Source organism: Glossina fuscipes, unplaced genomic scaffold (genome assembly GCF_014805625.2).
Source record: "Glossina fuscipes isolate IAEA_lab_2018 unplaced genomic scaffold, Yale_Gfus_2 61546, whole genome shotgun sequence".
Lineage (NCBI taxonomy): Eukaryota > Metazoa > Arthropoda > Insecta > Diptera > Glossinidae > Glossina > Glossina fuscipes.
The window spans coordinates 579,383-599,142 of record NW_024003757.1 but is presented as its reverse complement, the minus strand read 5'-3'; the positions used below and the strand labels follow the sequence as shown (position 1 = coordinate 599,142).

General features: G+C 33.6%; 1 protein-coding gene and 1 pseudogene across 14 annotated transcripts in view; both read left to right on the top strand.

Moving 5' to 3' along the window:
• LOC119643732 (twitchin) overlaps positions 1–19,760 on the top strand; it is a 100,988-nt gene that overhangs the window by 2,585 nt on the left and 78,643 nt on the right. For all 14 annotated transcript variants that reach the window (XM_038043186.1, XM_038043180.1, XM_038043185.1 and 11 more), the window contains exons 4-8: positions 4,581–4,743; positions 7,815–7,965; positions 12,111–12,240; positions 14,928–15,439; positions 19,478–19,701. In XM_038043186.1, the coding sequence (XP_037899114.1) occupies positions 4,581–4,743; positions 7,815–7,965; positions 12,111–12,240; positions 14,928–15,439; positions 19,478–19,701 (1,180 nt within the window). The remainder of the gene's footprint in view (positions 1–4,580; positions 4,744–7,814; positions 7,966–12,110; positions 12,241–14,927; positions 15,440–19,477; positions 19,702–19,760) is intronic.
• LOC119643734 lies at positions 9–3,123 on the top strand (annotated as a pseudogene).

Below are 19,760 nucleotides of genomic sequence, written 5' to 3'. Positions count from 1 at the left end.
ACCTTAAAACTAGTTAACATTAACGTTGTGTTTGGATGGCCACAAATGGTTGGCATGGACAATAGTGCCGCGAACGTAGGAAATATTCGAAAAATCGCAAGAAGCAAAATGATAACCTTATATTACCATTTAACAAAAAAATAAAAATTTATGGTTTGTAATACTCGAACAACATACTATAGCAGCTTATAATATCTTTGAGTGCGTCTAGATGCAAAATATCCTTTGCGGAACGGTATTCGCTCAGCGAACTGGTCTGTTGAATGTCGAAAAGACCTTTGAACATTTAGCACAGTATGGTAAGCATTTGGATAATATGGTTCGATTTTCTGTGCGTTACGGCATCAGCAATACTAAAGGCATTTACATACGCCAAAGGTTCTTGAAAAAACCGGCGCTTTTTTGGATCTTAACTATTGTATGCGTTCTTTGGTAGTTAAAGTGGATCCTCCGGGTTTGTCTTCCGGTGTGCACACCGCTGTTGTACAAGCTTTTGATACGGATTGCGTAGGAAAGGGTTCATTATTTGAAATACCCGTAACGATTGTGCAGCCACATGTCATTGATTACGAGGAAACATGTCTTTATGAACTCATATCCCATACAACGGATGGCAGCTTTGAATTTCAACCGAGCACTATAAAACGAGACTTTATTTTGGTGCCACCACGAGCCACATGGGCAGTCTTACGTATGCGTTCAACCGATAAAATTTGTGGCAAGGATGTTGGAAAATTCTTTGTGTTCACCATACAATTGTTACCGAAGTCTTCGTGCTGTGTTCTGGAAACTATGAAGCTGTTGACTTTCAATTCAGAAAATGAAACAACATTGGCATTCAAGTGTCAGCAAAACAATGTCATTGAATTGTGTATAGAAAAATATTGGTCAAACTTTGGAAGTATACACCTCAAGTACAGTTTGGAGTTTCATGGCATCCAGGCAACCAATCCGAATGCATATGTTATGCATTCTGGTCGTGAAGTAAACAGAATTGAAATTAGCTCTTTGAGTCATTTGGAAATTCAACCTCAAATCCAATTAAAAACTGCAGCGGTTGTCTTGAAAGCGAATGAATCGAAAATAACGCGCTTAAGTGCAACACGGGACGTTATATCAGAAGGCCGACAAATTTATCAGAATTTATTCTGTTTTACTCTTAACGTCGCAAAATCCATGGAAACAGCTGTTTACGCTCCTCTCTTTAATCCCGTTCTCTATGAATCTGAATTTGAGTCACAGCTGTGGATGATATTGATTGCTTGCGATGATGCCAATCCACATACCTTTTATACGAAACTCGAGAAAGGTGAATACACGATACGTCTGCAGATACGCCATGAAAAACGTGAGGCTTTGTAAAAAGGTCACGAAAGTAATATGGTTTCTTTATATAAATTGGCAACTCCATTTAATTCGGATTTCACGCCGAATATCATCAATGCGTTATTAGCGGTCAGAAATTTACGGCGTCTTTGATAAATCGCAACGTTCCAAAGGTTTTGTACTTGGGACCTTTGACTCAAGAAAAGCTAACAAAGGCCAATTTGCCTAACAATTGCTCTTGGTTAGCTGGTACTATACCTTTGCCTAAGGATGAATTTGGCAAACGTATCGATGTACACCAATGTTACTATATTCTTAATCCATCGGAAGGCAGCAAGAAGAACGGTGGTAATCGTTCAAGTAGCGCCGTTGCGAATGTTGGTATTACTGGCAAAATAAAAGTTTCTAATATTAATACCTCCTCAGCTGTAGCTATTGCTATGGCTAATGTACTAGCTTCGGCGGGGGATAGTGCTTCAACTCTTGCTCCCACAGATTCTAACAACAAACTTAGTGTAGACGAATATTCCGAGAGTCTCCGAGATTTCTAATGCTCTATGTTACCTAAATTGGATTACGACAAGGCCGAAAAAATCTACGATGAAATAATGCCAACACATCCAAAACATTTGTCTGCTCATTTACTGCTCATACAAAGTATTGAATCAACTGAAATGAAAGTTCAATATCCTTCCACGTTTGTCAAGTCATTAAAAGAGAACAACAAAGGCAACAATACTTTTAATTGCACAACTGATGGTGCTACCGCATCAACTGGTACAGATACCGCCTCTAGCACTTCGCCCTCTCCTGCTGCCGATGATAAAAACAAAAGGATGATAACCAAAAATTGCGAAATTTCGCAGCAGCAGTTGTGCGTTTAGCTGACCATGTCATTAAAGTACCGATAAGGACGCACTGTTAGCTTTTTATAGTCTTAAAAGCGATACACGTCCTGACGCTGCTAAGATTAAGATTAAATCCTTTACGGAACATTAATTAATCATCCCAAAAATCGTTTTTTATTGTACCCATTTTCTACTACAACTAAATTATATTATGTGGTGGGCAAAATATATATTTGTACAAATTTTATATTTTCATGTAAGCCCAAGAGGTATATTCATTGTTACTAAAATCGTACATATTGATTAGTTTATGCTTATAGCACATTGTAGGAAACAGTTTTTATGTTAATGGGGAGTACAGTAAAGTAACTAGTAGCCTTTATTTGTATAATATTTGCATTATCCTACATTGATTCATATGAAGTGACCAAGATCTATATTGCGCAACGCAATAAAATCAAAGACTTAAATGTTTAGCATACACACGTTTGCTAGAAGAAAGACTAAGCCTATTTTATTTCACATTCAGAATATAACGATCAGTGACTGAGAAAATAAAATGACATGCCTGTGTTCCTGTTTATTTAGCAATGGCAAAGTCTTGCGATAAATCTTAAAAAATGTTTCACTGATCATTTGTAAAAGTTATAAACACGAAAATTAAACTTAAGAACAAAGTTCATAACTAAATAAACAAATAGGAGAAAATAAAAAATGAAAAAAAACCGCGTACACATCTAGCCCGGAGCCACACAAACATATAAAATTTTACTGATGTGAAGTTAGCCCACTGTACCTAGCTCACATTTTAGCGAAGACAAAAATGCGGGCTATCTTCACTTCAGTAGAATTTTTGCAATCGGGAGTACAAAACGTCTTGTTTTTATTTGCGAATCATATGAAGCATAACTAAAATTACGTTCAAATACGACATCGGCGTAGTGTAAAGTAAAGAAAATTGATTCGATATTATTTAAAAAAGTGCGATATGGAGATTAGATTATATGATATCTCTTTGATTTTCGCGAAGGGGCTTAAGCGCATTACTTAGCATATAATTAATTATATTCACAAAACTTTTCATATTCTTAAATTTTTGCTTGTAAAATATTAACGAATTCAGTGCTGCCGATAGATATTCATTTTTTTCAAAAAGAGTAGATTTCTTATGCTCATTTCACAATATTTTGCTTATCCAAACAATAGTTGTAACCAACCATTTGCCATTGATTTGTAAGTATAAGCTTCTAAATTGTAATTATTAATACTTCAGTCCCAACTTAACAAGATATTTCATAAGCTTTTTGGGGTTGTAGTCTGAAAAGTTTATATCACAAATCCTGAGGTTGTTTCTTTTGTCGCAATCATAATAATATGCAAGTAAAGTTTTTTCTCTAGTAGCAACATTTATTTTTAAAACATTTATTTCATATTAATTGAGCTGTATTTTAAATGGATATATATATGTATAAATTATTATTTTTTTGGAAAATAATCACTCACGCTATTTATAAATAATTCTATATAAATTATAATACATGCATTTAATGCCTTTACGATCATGAGCTCCTTTGAATCTTGTACCCACCACCCAAACTTTCAATACATTAACTTTCCTTTGTGTGCACGTCAAATTGCCTACCAGAGTTAAGAGTAATACTCTTCGCCCGTCTGGTTTTCTGTAACTGGTTTTCTCAAAATCATAAGTACCAATGCAAGAGCTTGAAATTTAGCATGTACATTTTTCTAGTTAAATTTCCCGACTTAGGCTTGCATATTGCTCAAGTGTGGCTATATAATACCGAAGCTGAAAAAAATAAAAAGACTCAAAACTCGAGAATTTTATTGTATTCACCTGCAAATCTCCAGCGTCTGCATTGCTAAAGTCCGAAAGCCCGGTCCGAAATTGATATGCAAACTTATACGTTCACGCATAAAAGACAGTTCCTAATATGTATATGTATGTATGTATGTATTATTATTATTATTATTATTATTATTAATTTCGCCAGAGAAATAAATCCTAAGACTAAACTCTTAAAAGCACTAGCATCTAAGGCTATCGGCTTTTATTAAAAACTCTACCGCACTTGAGATTCGAACCCACGACCATTGACTTGCTAGTCGAGATTCCTCGCCCTCGGCTACTCAGGCGGATATATGTATGTAACGTATATATATATATACATACATACATTCTCTCTAGGTGTTAGATTTTCAATATTCGCCTAAGGCGAAGGTTTCTGTTCCTAATGCTAACGTGTATATATGCATATGTAAGCATGCATGTACGTATGTTTTTATGTCTGTATGCACGAATGTGTATGTTATATGTTATATATATATATATATATATATATATATATATATGTTTAAAAAAATTTTTTCTATTTGTCAATTATATAGACAACATGATGGTTTCGCGCCAACGTTTGACAAAAAGCCCTCAATTCGACAAGAGGATGATGGTAAACGTTTGCTTTTTGAATGTCGCTTAACGGCCGATCCGGCACCAGATATCATCTGGTTTCACAATGGAACGAAAATTAAAGACTCTTTGCGTCATAAAGTAAGTACATAATATATAGCTGTTGTAGATTCTAATTCTTCCGATCTAATACACTAATTTTAAAACATTTATTAATAAATTCCAATGTTTCCGAGGTCGGGTTTAATAAAAAAAAAAATCTGTAACAATGTTTATGCAAATATAGAATATTCATAACAAACTATACAATATCCAATATGTTTTTATCCAAATACAGCTCAGTGTACGTCTTCTGATGCGAGACTAACGCTTGAGTGCTTTACATATAAATAAGGTCATCCGTTTCGTAGTCCCGAAACTAGAGTAAATAAACTACATATCTAATTGAGGTTTGGATGAAATTTTTTTTCAATATGTTGCGTGCACTTTGCCATGCGTGCGTTTGGCTTCAACATCAATTTATTGGGAGAAAGTGCAATCTTCTTAAAATGCCTACGCAAGCGCGCCACAAGCGTCATGCGATATAACTTTGCTGGACTTTTTATTTGGAGTTTATGTTAGAACATTGGCTTACTCCAATAAACTTTGAACTCTTATTGACCTTATTCACCAAGAGATTTATATGGAAATGCTTTAATAATTGGTGTGCCAGTTTTGAAAAAAATGTTATAATATTAGATGTAATTCGATTTTGCATTTTGGGATGCCGATGAACGAACTATATTAAAGTTCTTTGTAAAAGTTAACCAAAATGTCGTAGTAATGTCAACGTAGTGATATGTATGGACCTAACTCTTAATACAACCGGAATAAAAGATCGCTTATTACCACTGGATGCTTGAGATAATTTATTGAGATTTTGCTTCGCCATGATATTGCTTTAAATTACTGCTATAACAAGTTGCTTTCCAGCAAGAAAGATTTTTCGGAATTGCCTCGAAATACTCCACAGGTTACCTTAATATCGCAAGTGCAATAATTAAAGCTGCTCAAAGCAAAGGTGTAAGAATAATAGAATCGCTAGCTAAGTTCCGAGTCGATTTAAAAACTTCTGATCAGCGCCTAACCTTTTGGACCAGGCTGATACTCCACGATTTTATCAAAACTTGATATTGTCATATCTCATACAATAAGTTTAGTTCAAACCGCGTTGTATGGAAACCATGTTGTATGAAACTGAGAATTACTTCAGCTTAAAAAATGCGTTCAGCGGAAGCCACATTAAAAGAAGAGTAGATTTAAGGCAAGTCAGATTAATTTACACTGCGTTATACAAAAATCTTTCACAAATTAAGTGAATCCATATGTTACGCGTTATATAGAAACACAACAAATAAGTAATAAATTAGAGGAAATCAATGGTTTATTGATTGCTCAGTTTCACGGAAATTTCCTTATAAATTAAATTGGGAATAATTCATGAATATAAACAAATTTTAAAAGCCATTCGAGTTGTTGGAATGTTCTTAAATGAAAAACACGTTGCAACGAGGTTGGTTGCAGCTATCCCAATTTGCGCTCTGCCTAAGGCGAAAGGAAACTCTTAATATCGATCAAGATGCGTCTTTCAATAAGGCAGCACCTGCGAACGCAGCCCCTCGAAAATCTTGCTGCGCTTTTTGCGACGACATCAAAAGAACGTATTTGTAAAATAAGTGAAAATATAATAGTCGGGCTGGCCCAACGTAAATACCGTACACCATATTGTCGAACACTATTCTTACATTTAACGTAGAACACAAAACTTATACCTTGTTTTTATATGAATGTACTATCAGAGAACTGTATATTAAAACTTAGCCTTCTTTGCAAATGGGTGTGCGCAAAAGGTTTAAGAACTAAGGTAGGTGTTCCAAATTCAGTAAAGCTAATTTTCATATCAAATGAGTATTATGGATCAGTTTTCATTTTAGAATATTAAAAGTTAGACATTTTTGTCTCAAAAAACAAAAATTTTCCTAAAAATCGTTGTATGTAGTAGGATGCAAAAATAGGCGTAGGTGGTCCAAATTTTGTAGAGTTCATTTTTGTATCAAATCACTATTATGGATCAATTTTCATTATAATATATTAAAATTCAGACTTTTCTGCCCTATAAAATATCAATTTTCGTGAAAACACTTACATAGGTAGGACTCAAAATCAAAGGCAGAGATGGCCCAACAGTTAATTTTTTTATCTTAAATTACTTTTATGATCTGATTTTGATCATGAAGTTTTAGGTTTTTTAGAATTTATATGGGGGTCGTTTCCAAGCATTGACGCATCCGGTAAAAGAGACCCACACCAATTTAGAATACCGAAGTACTTGTACTTAGCCACTTTTGCCGAGAAATTTTGAAAATTGAATTTTTTTCCATATAACGACTTTTTAAAATAGAGCGTTATGTCGGAAGTGGTCGAAAAAGTGAATACATCTGTACCATTTTCAATAGCGTTCCTCCTTAGGTAAAAGCGCGTCAGTATACCAGACATCAGAGGGACGGACGGACAAAAAGGCTTATATAAATAATAAATATAATAAAAGGTGGGTCTATCTTAAGCCCTTCTAGGTGTTTCATATGTCTGTACAAACTTAATAGACCCTCTACAAGTGGTATAGGGCACAAGAAGTATAACACAACGTAGAAGAAAGTTCGTAGGCCTGCAAAATAAGGCTTGAGTCATAAAGAGGGGAAAAATTAAAGCTCGTATATCAAAATCTACATAAACGAAACCAAAAAAAATTCATATTGCCAGCAAATAATATTACCAAATAAACAATTTAATAACAATACAACCAAAAGGAATTAGGAAGATGATAAAGAAGAAATGAAAACTTACGTTGGAGTGCCAAGTCCAAAAATGAACCAAGATTTTGCAATTCAAAAGCTAATTTCTAAGGCGAAAACACTGAAAACTGAAAAGAGTATGTCGAGTAAAAATGTTTGCAACAATTCTGGGGCTAATAACACCAACGAAATTTGCGAGTGGAGTTTATACATATTTTCCTAAATTTCTTTTCAAATAACTTTGCAAAAACTGTTAAGAAAGCCTTCCACTCAAAATCATTATCAAAAATATAAAAAAAGTTTTTGTTCTAGAAAATGTGATGTCATTATTTTACGTAAATTTAACATTTAATTATTATAATGATTTCATTCTCTCTGTAGCTGCGTATCGACAAAGATATCCATCCTACACATTTATATTTTTGTACGCTCGAAATTACAAATGTCACGGTGGAGGACGCCGGTAAATACCGAGTTGCTGCCCAAAATGTAAACGGCGAAACAAATGCGACTATTTGCTTAAATTTCTCAGGTAAGTTCATAAGTTTTCTAAAATACATGCTTACGTAAAAATGATGCAAACGTTGCATATCGTATAGCTTAAACTAAACATTTTCCTAACTGTTATATAAACTTTTATCACCATCCATATAAACATGTCAAATGTTCTAATCGTATTTCTTCTGTATATGCCAGATTACAGTAAGACTTAAAAATAAATATCGAAATTTATAAATTGTTTCTGCTCAACTTCAAATTTGTTCCATAATTTTGGTTACGAGTATTTTAAAAGTAAAAACACATTACAATAATGCAAAATAAAGAAGCACAGTAATCATTACGTCCTTATTCTTTATTATGTTACATCCTCTATCTACACTATTAAAATATATGCTCGTTTTTTCAAATTAGCGAATGAATTAGTTATAGTATCTAAATATTAAGTATAACCATTTTCAACTGCTGTGAAAAATGACTATGATCAGTCAACAAGCAAGCCGGTATATGATTCCCGATATCGAGCAAACTAGATACCTGCAAATTATGGACACAATGGAGCGAGTAGAGGGTATACAAACGCCCATAAAGTGCCTATTCCTCTTACTATCAACTTACTGCAAATATTTCATATAACAACTTAAAATATTAAAACAAGAACATGATAGTCAGGCAACGCCTACTATTAAATACACTACACCAATACGCCTAGTGCAGTTATTCACTCGTTTCAGTAATAATAAATCCATAAGTACACATTATTTTCATACAAAGCCGTAAAGTTCATCAAAGCCCCTTTATTGAAAGGTTAGATTTTCTCTCTATATAAGAGTTTGCCATTCGTGAAATATGGTGCCTATATATGGTGCGTTCACATCATCTATGATGCAAATTCCCAACAGGGAATTTTTTCGGTGAAACGCTATCATGAATCATCATCCTAAAATATTAAAAATTAAGCTTTTTCGAAGCGCTTACTACTCATGAGATATCTTATATCTGGGGGGAGCCTAGAAATAGACCTGTATCATTCAAATTAGCACCACTTAATTTTCTTTTATAATTACTATCGTGAACAAGTTTTCATCACAAAAAATTAACAATTAGATCTTTTTGGCTTATAAGAGTGTACACTTTATGAGAATCTCTATATGCGAAAAATAGACATGGTCCAAACTCGATTAGGTGGATTTCTTTGTCGTCAATTTTTTTTTTTGTTTCTTATGAGTCAATTTTGACCATGAAATATTGGATATTGTTTACTATATAACGCTTCAGTTTCCGTAGGAAAGGTTATGTAAGAGGGGGTTCAAAAAGTTTCCCCAGCCAGTACAAAGTATTCACACCAATTTGTAGTGCCGAAATACTATTACTTATCTACTTTTGCCGAGAAATTTCGAAAATTGCAATTTTTTCCATATACCGACTTTCTAAAATAAGGCGTGCTACGGGTCGAAAAAGCGGACCAATCCGAATCATTTTTAACAGCGTTCGTTGTTGGGCTAAAATGCGTCTGTGTACCAAATTCCATCAAAATATTGCAAAACTTTACGACCTGAATCTTCATCACAAAAACACATGAGCAGACGGACAGACAGGCGTAGATCGATTTAGACAATGATTCTGAATCGGCCGGAATAATGAATGGTGGATTTATCTTAGGGGCGTCTGAGTGTTACATACATCTTTATAGCTCTGTCAAAGAAAGGACGGGTCACCATTTAAGAAGGCGAACTTAACTCTTTGTTTCCCAATTAACTAAAATAACTTGCACACAATTGTACAACAGAAGCATTTACAGCTTACACATATGGTTACTTTCTTAATTTTTTTTTATTCGTTTCTGTTCATCTCTTATATGATTTTTAAAAATTGTTTTCCTTAAGTACTTTTTGAACGCATACACAATCAGTATATATGAGAACGTTATATTCATATTGGGATGAATCTCCATTTTCATCTCAAACCAATACGTAAGAAATCTGCAATGTTTTGCTAATTGTAGTCGTGCAAGATGCGCGACGAAAACCCTGTGGAATATTTTTATATCTTTCAAGTCAATATCTGTTATATATTACAAAAAAAGGCTTTTGCTTATTGTGGGCATATTTATGAGCTGATCTTTAAGCTAAGTGAATTGTTTTTTTGTTCTTTGCATTTTTTGCGACCGTCTACAACAGATAGTTTGCTAACGTGTGTAAAAAGCTTTTTTAACAGATTGGTAAGATACTAATGACGACTTTATATATTTTGCTAAACTATACATAAAAATATTTAAAATTTGTCAAATTGCAGGAATATATGAAAGTAAAGTGTTCTGAAGTGAGTGACAAATATCACCGAAACATTGGAAAACTCCATAAGTACAAATTTTAATTATTTAAAAATTTTGAAAACGGCTGACGCACACGGGGGTATATATACAATTCGATGTTGAGCATAATCTCATTCCGAATATAATTACTTTGCTGCTTTGCGGAATTTTTCTTTTCTTAAAAAATTTGGCTTTAATAAATGTTTTTTGTTGTTCAAGTCCTACATTTTGTAAGTTGGCAAAGTATTCGTGCTGTATTATGGTAAGGTATGTGAATGGGCCGAGCTCTTACTCAGTAACATGCAAGTTTGATATATAACTTACTAGAATATACACAAATCGCATTTTTAGTCTACTTAAGCCTGTCGTCGACTCTGAACTTCTTTATACGAATGTAATGTCTTGTGAAATATAATCTCGGAAAGTCCTATAGGACCATATGTGAAAAGCATCAGCTTTCTATTCTAATTTTTTGACTATTAAAATTTCTTAAGCGGACACTTACTTGGTGAAATTTTATTATGCATTTTTCATGTGATTTAATTATATATGTTCTAAGCGGATCGATATATTTATTAACAAAACGAACACCAACATTATTACTGGAAAACGGAAAAATATACTTATCAGGATGTTTTAAATGTCCCTTGTATGAATGCCCTAAATGAGCCAACTAATTATATCAGTAAAACATTATACTAGGACCTTTCGATAACTTTGGCAATTTTTACACATTAAAAAAAGGCATTTATTGCGAAAAATTGGTACAATATATGTGCAGTTCGAGATCTGTCTATACAACCAACCACCTTCAAATTTCAAAGGAACATTGGAATTTTTGCATTGAAAAATAGATCAAACAAATCAAAAGGCACTCCTAGCATAAGCTGAAAACAACCTTGCTTTCTGAGTTTTTTTCTTACTACTCACATACTCCAAAAGACACAATAAAAATGTTGACGTTTTCTGCACAAAAATAGGCTCCGACACCCCCATCAGTGCATCAAAAATTAGTTCGTTCGCATTTCTTTTTAGGATCCAAGTGATGGGTATAACGAATTCGGTCACAACCGAATAAAATTTTCTTACTGGTTTTTTTATTCATTTGATCAAAATTATTTAGTTGTTTATTAAACAAAAATCGGGTTTTCTCTTCATTATTTGTACGTATTTTTGAAGAAACGGTATATTTTTTTATAGCGAAGCCAACTTAGGAATTCTAGTTCCGTACAACTTCTGTTTCGTTTTTATGTCTTCCTTTATCCGAATTCTTTACAGAGCACGAATGCCACGCGACAACTAAATAAACAACAAGGTACCTAAATTGAGAAAAAGACAAATCATGAACAAAAAGCACAGCAAAGCAATTTATCGTCTATTGATAGTTTAACAGTAAATTTACGACACCTATCAATTTGACGTGTGTTTGATCTTCAACTTTTCTACATAAGGCAGTAGATAGCTTCACATGTTAGGTTCAGGTTTTTAATGATATAATCCAGCAGATGTGTGTGCACTCTTTTTTACTGGAACATCCTCCTACTGCGTGGAACACGATCATTCTAAGCATTCACCAGTTGTTAGCGTAAGGTCGTGCTATGTTATTTTACAAATTCGAAATTTTATTTTGTTACAACATATAATTCGACATATGACCATTAGTTCACGTTCTTAGGTAACATCTATGAATATAGTTTATAATATCGTTTGCATATTTAGCACACTTTCTTTGTGAAGAAAAGACATGTACAATTTTATTTTTTTGTTTTTAATTTTTACTAGTTTGTTAGGGAATGAGTGCGTGTATAAATATGAAAAATTTATGAATAATGTAAATTGTAAAAATACTGACATTCTATATTTAGGGGATGAAACTCCTCTACCTGAAAATGGCGTTAAGGCTACCTTTGTAGAGCGTCCAATCATTGTACAAGAGGATGAAAATGTACGAATTGAATGCACGTGCGTAGGAGATCCAAAACCTTTATTGACATGGTAAACACAACAACCAAATAAAACTTGTATACATGCATATGCAAATTTTGGAAAATATTTTTAAAATAAAAATAGGAAAGCAATGGAAGTGCTTAAGCTTAATTTAAAAATAAACAAAAAAATTAGTGCGTCTCAAACGGGGCTCCTGTGTATTCAGAGTGTTTTAATGATGCAATCAACCCTAGTTTACATATTGACATAATTAGCAGCTATAAAAAATTTATCAAACAATCAAATGCTAAAGGTTGTAACTAATAATGTTACAAAAAATAATCCTTTTTTTAACATAAGCATAATTTGATTGCTGTTTCAGCAGTAAGACTCCATTATAAATAGCAGTTTGGTTGAACTCAAAATTGAAGCACGACATAAAAGACGCCTGCATTTTCAATAATAAACGAACTTTGGGTTCTATGCAAGGGAGTAGAATTATGATATTCCTTGGTTAGTCCGTATTGCAGGCGTATTTCTGAATCGATATAAATAATAGTTCGTGCAAGCAACTATTTTAAGAGTTTTGGTTTTACTCCTCTAAAGGCAAATTCCTAAAATATTTGCAGACTTATATGAAGGAAGGTTACTGTATGAAGGAAGCTACAGTGCTCTTTTCCGTTTTTTTTGCGTCTGAATCTGCCTGTTTTTGTGTGTTTATAGCAAAATACGTAGCAAGAACATAAAAGCTGTGTTATTTTGATTTAAACGGTTTTCAAAACAATATCAAATCGTAGAGCTTTTCACAGATTAAGAAAAGTTTCACCATGCATTTCGAGTACTTTTCAATCCCAATTTTTTATATGTAAATATTGTTTAAAACTAATGATTATTAATAGTATTGAGCGTGGCGCTATAATTTTGTAGTTACATTGGCCGTTTATATATTGCATTAGCGAGTAAATGAAACTCAACACTCAACTATTGTGTGTTATCACTCGCTGCTAGTCATTTTCCTGCACTTAAAATTAAAAAAATGATATTGTTCCCAAAGAAAGTAGAGCAATTTAGTATAAATACAGTTCGACCAAAAGCATTTAAATATGCTATGGTTAAAGACATCAAAATGAGATATTCTCTTTTGTAAACAATAAAATAATGTTGAAGTTTTATTAAATTTTTATCCACATATAAATGAACGAAAAGTCCAAATTCAAAATTTGCATATGTATATTCACGATTCAAGAGTTTAAGTGTCCTATATTTGACACATCAGAAAGCGTTACAAATGCAAAGGAATGAAATGAACAAAGATATTGTATGGGAACGAAGGTTTTTAATTAAATGTCATCGGGTCGATAAAGCTTAATAAAGTAAAATTTCCTCTGAAGAATATTTTCTTGTAGACGGTATCAGAAAAGCGTACGGAAATCTTCTTCTGCCGGTTAATATGATTAAGCCGCATCACGTCCATTTCCAAAACTGTTTTTTGTACAGAGCGGTTTTGAAAAGATCAATTTTATCTAAAAATTATATATGATTTATCCAACTATATCTCTACCGTCTTAATATTTAAAAGGCACTAATATTTTAAAAGGCATGAACAAAGGGTAAACGAATGAGAAAGTCTAAATGGAATATGGATTTTAGCAACATCTTTTCTGAAATCATTAAAATGGATATCTTGGTATTGTAAATCAGATAAAAACTTAGGGGGTTTATGAGAACATAGGTAACTTTTGAATGCATAGTGCTGCTTTTTAAACCTAAGTCCCTTAAAAGATCACTTACATAAAGATTTAAAATTTTTTAACGCAATGAGCTATTGCTATGTGCTATATTTATTGTTGATTAAAATTTGGAAGGCTGTTATTTCTCAGCCTATATTTAGAAACAAAGTTAATTTAAGACTAAAACATTTTTATTGTAGTGAGAGCTTTCTCCCTCAAAAAGATCATATCCTTCTCGTCGTGACTAGTACCATGTGTATAAAAGAGAATACGACATAACATTGGTCGCCTTTTGATTTTATTTGAAATATGTGACGTCTTCATCAAGAAATGTGAAAGACGCATGCTATTTTAGTTGACCTATTCTCTGCTACATTATACATTACCGTACGACTTTTCGTTTTCTGTGTCAAGATATTATTTCACTTAGAAATCATTCGAACACAAAAAATTGAAAAATAAATATATCATTTCCATTTTTAACATTTCAATTATGGTAATAGTTAAACGATTCAATTAAAGTTACGGATTCATGTTTTACGGAACGATGTCAGCTTTAACACTTACCTGACATTTAACTTGAGCGTTTCTTAGAGAATGACACAGAAGGACTTGCCTTTTAAGTTTCTGTTAATAAACATGTCAGTAAAAATGTGTAGTCATAAGCCAGCCTTAACGTAAAATCCGAGGAGTGTGAATCGATGCGCTTTACATGAAAACGTATAAAAAACGAATATACAATGAAGACAGTAATAATACTCTCTTAACGTTTTCAAGTTGAAATATATATGTAAACATAGATCGATTTGCATTGTATTACGTGTTAAACGTTTGTTCTTAAGGTTTGGTAACAAGATAAACTTTTATACAATTTTATGACATTAAGTTTGCTTCCTCCCTTATTTCATGAAACCAGTTTTCTGCTGTAACGCCTGCTGTTCTGTCAAATATGGTACACTAATAATTGTTGTTATAAAGAAAATATTTCTGTGGTAATATCAAATTTCTATCAAAATTAACCAAAAGGTATCACGCTGATGAACAACTGAGTGCGAGTGGACGTTATAAAGTTTCTCTGCAGCATTCCGAAAAAAAACTTTACTACTTGGCTTGTCTTAATATAGTCAATGTGAAACCATCAGATAAAGGACTGTACACCGTTAAGGCTGTAAACCATCATGGTGAAAGTGTGGCTACTATAAACTTGAATTTCGATGATGACTCAAATAGAATTTCTGATGGCAAGGCTCCCCGTTTTCCGGTTAAGCCAAAAATATGCCAAAAGGATGACATGATTATTATAGAATGCCTTCTTGAAGCCAACCCAGCACCAGATATTATGTGGTACCACGCTGATCAATGCTTAGAAAATTCACCGCGCTTTAAAATGGAACGGAAAGGACGTGAAACAAAGGACTACTACATTTTGACACTTGCAATAATAGACCCGAAAAAGGACGATGGTGGTTATTATGTTTGCAGTGCTTCAAATGTATTCGGGGTATCAAACGCGAATATCGCATTAAACTTTGATGAAGGTATATGTATTACATTCTCTCTTTTAAAATGAAAAAAGAAAACACAATAAGTATTCTTGAACACACACAATGCAGAATTCTGTCAAAACTGCAAAGTCGTTTTTACTTTTGATATTGCTAATTTATTGTTAAGTACTGTGCATTTGAACGAAAATTATCTCTTTGCTTAGCAGCTATTTTCTCTTCCCCTCCCTCCTTCAGAAAAAATTTATCTTGAATTAGTAAAGATATTATAATTCAATAAAGTTAAAATTTTAAATATATTCGTATATATTATACAAAAAGCTCGACCAAAAACTTGCCGCGGGGAAAAGTGAAGCCATATTGGTGACTTATACAAGAGTTGTTCCAAGTTCCAAAAATAGAAGTTGATGAACGTAGTATCAAATTTACTTTCACTTTGAGATATCTTGGAGTGCAATTCGATACGAAACTAACGTTTGCAGGACATATTAAGAGGGATACAGATATAGCACTGGCAAATGCAACCACGCTGTACGTAATTATACGAAACAGGAACAAACCAAATCAACCAAGGTGAAAACTGATATGTAGCGTAGTCTATGCGCAAAAGATACACGCCGAACCAATCTGGGTGGAAAAATTACTGCAGAGTAACAATCACAGTTCCAACGTCAATGGCAGCAATGCTAGCATTAGTTACCCATTGAGCTGCGGCTCAAGGAGCAGCGATATATCCACTAAGCGAAGAAGGAAACGAAAACACTTGAAAAAGGTAATAGAGACCACAATCCTTAAGGGTCCACTTTGAGGTAATAAGAAAACTGTTCCACGATAGGATTTCACCCTAGTCTAAGGCATTAGTTGACAGTGTGCTGCCACTTTATCCAAGGAAAAACATACAGATAGGAAGATGGACAGAGATAAACAGAACGACATACCCATGCATACAAATAAACATACGAGCAAAAAATACAGCAATAGCAACAATGTCTATTGATATAGCAGCAGTAGCGCCGACGCTAGCAACAAGAACTACAAGTAAAATTAAAATAGATAAAGGCAAAATGGCCGGTAACAACAACTCATTCATCAAAAACACATAAGTGACACGAATACCACTGACTAGAACAAACCCAAATTCAACAAACCAAATTACAAACAAACCCAGTAGAGTGAAGCAGTCAGACGTACAGGTGTTGAGTAAAATGAAGTGCAAATTAGACGCTATAAGCACGAAACTTTCTAAAGCCAGAAATATATATACAAAACAATTTAAAATAACGTTCGCCAAGTTATGGTCAACAATTGGTAGAAAATAGAGCAGTCATAACTATAAGCTTTCTGAAAGTAGCAGCTGAGAACATATTACAGTGGCATCTGAAAACAGGATGAGAAATAAAACTCTGCATCATAATGCAGACGATGGCATTAGTGACATAGCAGAGCTACCACAAGGTTCCACCCCTGATTCTTCATGTAGAATCCTAAATATCACGGGCTACCCGATAGGAAATTTCTGAGAAATTAGTAGGTTACCAAGCTGACATACCCACCTAGTACTCGATTACTCTAATAGAGGTCGTTGCAAATGATACCCGAAGCCCGCTATGTGAGTAAGCCTCAGAAAAAAGTGAAATTGGTGACAAACAAAACATTGTTCCAAGCGCTGAAAATGCACGTTGATAGACACCGTATTGAATTTAACACTAAGCGTGAATATGTTGAATTGCAGTTAAACCAAATTGGCATTTGCGGAACATATAAAGAAAGTCGCAGAGAAAGCGTGGGCAACTGCACCTACTTTGTGCAAAATGACACCAAATGTGAGTAGACAATACACTTCAAGAAGCTAATATATTTGCAAAAGCAACAACATCTACTTACCTGGCTTATCATATATTTTTCCAAGCATTGGAATCTTTTTTGAGTACATATTAAAAGGCTGTATATGCAGATATATAATTTTGCATATGTGTACACATATGTATATATCCACAGCGTAGCATATGCGGAAACAATATACACCGCGTCCGTATGGGCACATCAGACCAAACATCTTCCCCGTAAGCTAGAAGCAATTCAAAGGCTTAGTTTTAACGTCAGGTGCATCAGTACTTGCAGGAATGTTATCAATCGAGTTGCCCCTGACATAGCACTTAAACATCCACAACGGGAAAGAAGATCAATCAAAGAAAGTAACATCGACATACGCAAAGTAAAAACAGCTGTTCTGTATAATTTGTACTAGTACTAGTAATAACGACGGGCAAAGAACGTACACCTACATCCTCATATTAAGTCTTGAACAATGAATGGGTGCGGAAATAAAGTTTTTATTATCTCAAGGTTTGAATAATCATAGAAACTTTTCTATTTAAACTCGCAAAACAATGTATGCGACCTATGTCAAAGCATAACCGACGACGAGGAGCGCACTGTTTTTGTATGTCTAACTTGGGCATCGTTGAGAAATATGCTTCCTCAAACCCTGGAGGTATATATTACAGCACTTGACCAACTAGTAGTAAGGTGGATCTGTACGGAAAATGGAAGACATACTACAGAATTAAGCCACCCGAGGGTAACTGCAATGCCATTCAAAGACAGGTGCGATAAAATGAGAATCAACGATGCATAAGCGCCTACAACACAGTAATGCAAAAGCTTTTGTGGGATGATTTTATCGAAACATCGTAGCGCCACTATTTGGCAGTGCAATTCCACTGCGCCTGAAAATAAAATTCTATGTATCTATGTACATAAAAAGTATATATATAGTTATGTATACATGTATATATATATATATACGTAAGTATTCATCTATATATAGGTGCAACACATCCGCATATATGCATATATAATACGTATACATTTATATATGTATATTTCGAAAAGTAAACTTAGACCTTCGAACAATTTTAATGTAAATTGATTTCAGAAAATTTTTCAGATCGAATGCATTAACACAAAATTAATCATTTTTATAAGACCGCACTCATTAGATAGGAAAGTCGTGCTACTTTTTTCCTGCACTAAATAACGTTTGTATAGTAATATTCAATTTTTTATTGCGTTCGTTTGTATTTTCGAAAGTTCAAACGAAATAAAAAAAATTGAATACCTCTTTACAAATTTTATTTAATACAAAAAAAAGTACGCCTATCCCTATCTAATGGGTGCGGTCTTATCCAAACAATTAGTCTGTTTTCTGTATGTTGGCAGCTAACTAAGGTTTGTGCCTAATCTCATGTCAATATGCTGGTTTACTCTTATTATCAAAGCGTATTTTTCGATTCGGCTTCATATGTTCCATTAAGTATCAGAGCTGTGTCTACCCTCCTAATTTCAAAAATAAGCAGACGTCAGACAGGAAAACAAACAGGGAAATAGGACGGTGGGAAAATCAGAGAATCAATGCAGTCTGACATGCAGAAACTAAGAGATGACTGCCCACAATTCTGTTGATAAGCATTATGTATAACGTTTATATAACGCTTTCTACTATCAAATTAGTCCGACGGAAGAAACCCACAATGCATCGCACCACGATAAGAAGAATTGCTACTATTTTTTGATTCATTATTTTCGAATCTCAACTTGTATGAGTATGAGTTGAATAAATGAAATGAGTTGAAGGCTTCCTTTTTCATTAGCGACTTTATATATAAGCAATTCAATATGATAAAATCATCGTGGTTTTTTTATAACGTTTCAGAATTTAAGCATTGACTTTCTCATTTGAAAATGAATGAATTCAACCAAGACTTCCCATTCCAATTTAATCGACCTCCAGAATTGCAAAGCAGTCGCCAAACATAGCTTTATGATTAAATTATTTTAAAATTTTCTGATGATCAACAATTGGTGTGGCGATAAAGTCAATTACTCACATAATATGTACCTCCCAGGGGTCAACTAAATGTGCAATGATAAAGATTAGTTTCAAACTTTCTTTTTTTGGATTAAAGTTTAATTCATTTAATTTTATTTTTTAAATTCATATTAAGAATATTGTTTTAAAAATGTGAATATAAATATGGTGGGTTATGTTAAAAGGCTCTTTTGTTTTTGTAGGGGCGAATGATGCCAGCGGCTTTGCACCATCATTTATTGAAAAACCTCGAATCATTCCAAACGAATCTGGCACCTTCATTACCATGAAATGCCGTTGTAAGGCCAAACCAGAACCAAAAGTTACGTGGTACAAAGGCGACGAAGTGGTTAGCAAGTCATCTAAAATTACTATTAGGACAAAGCTAATAGCCGAGGACACCTACGAGTTAATGCTGGAAATCAAAGTAAATAATGACATTATATGATAATGCTTTTGATTGTATCCAAAGTTAAAAGATCAATA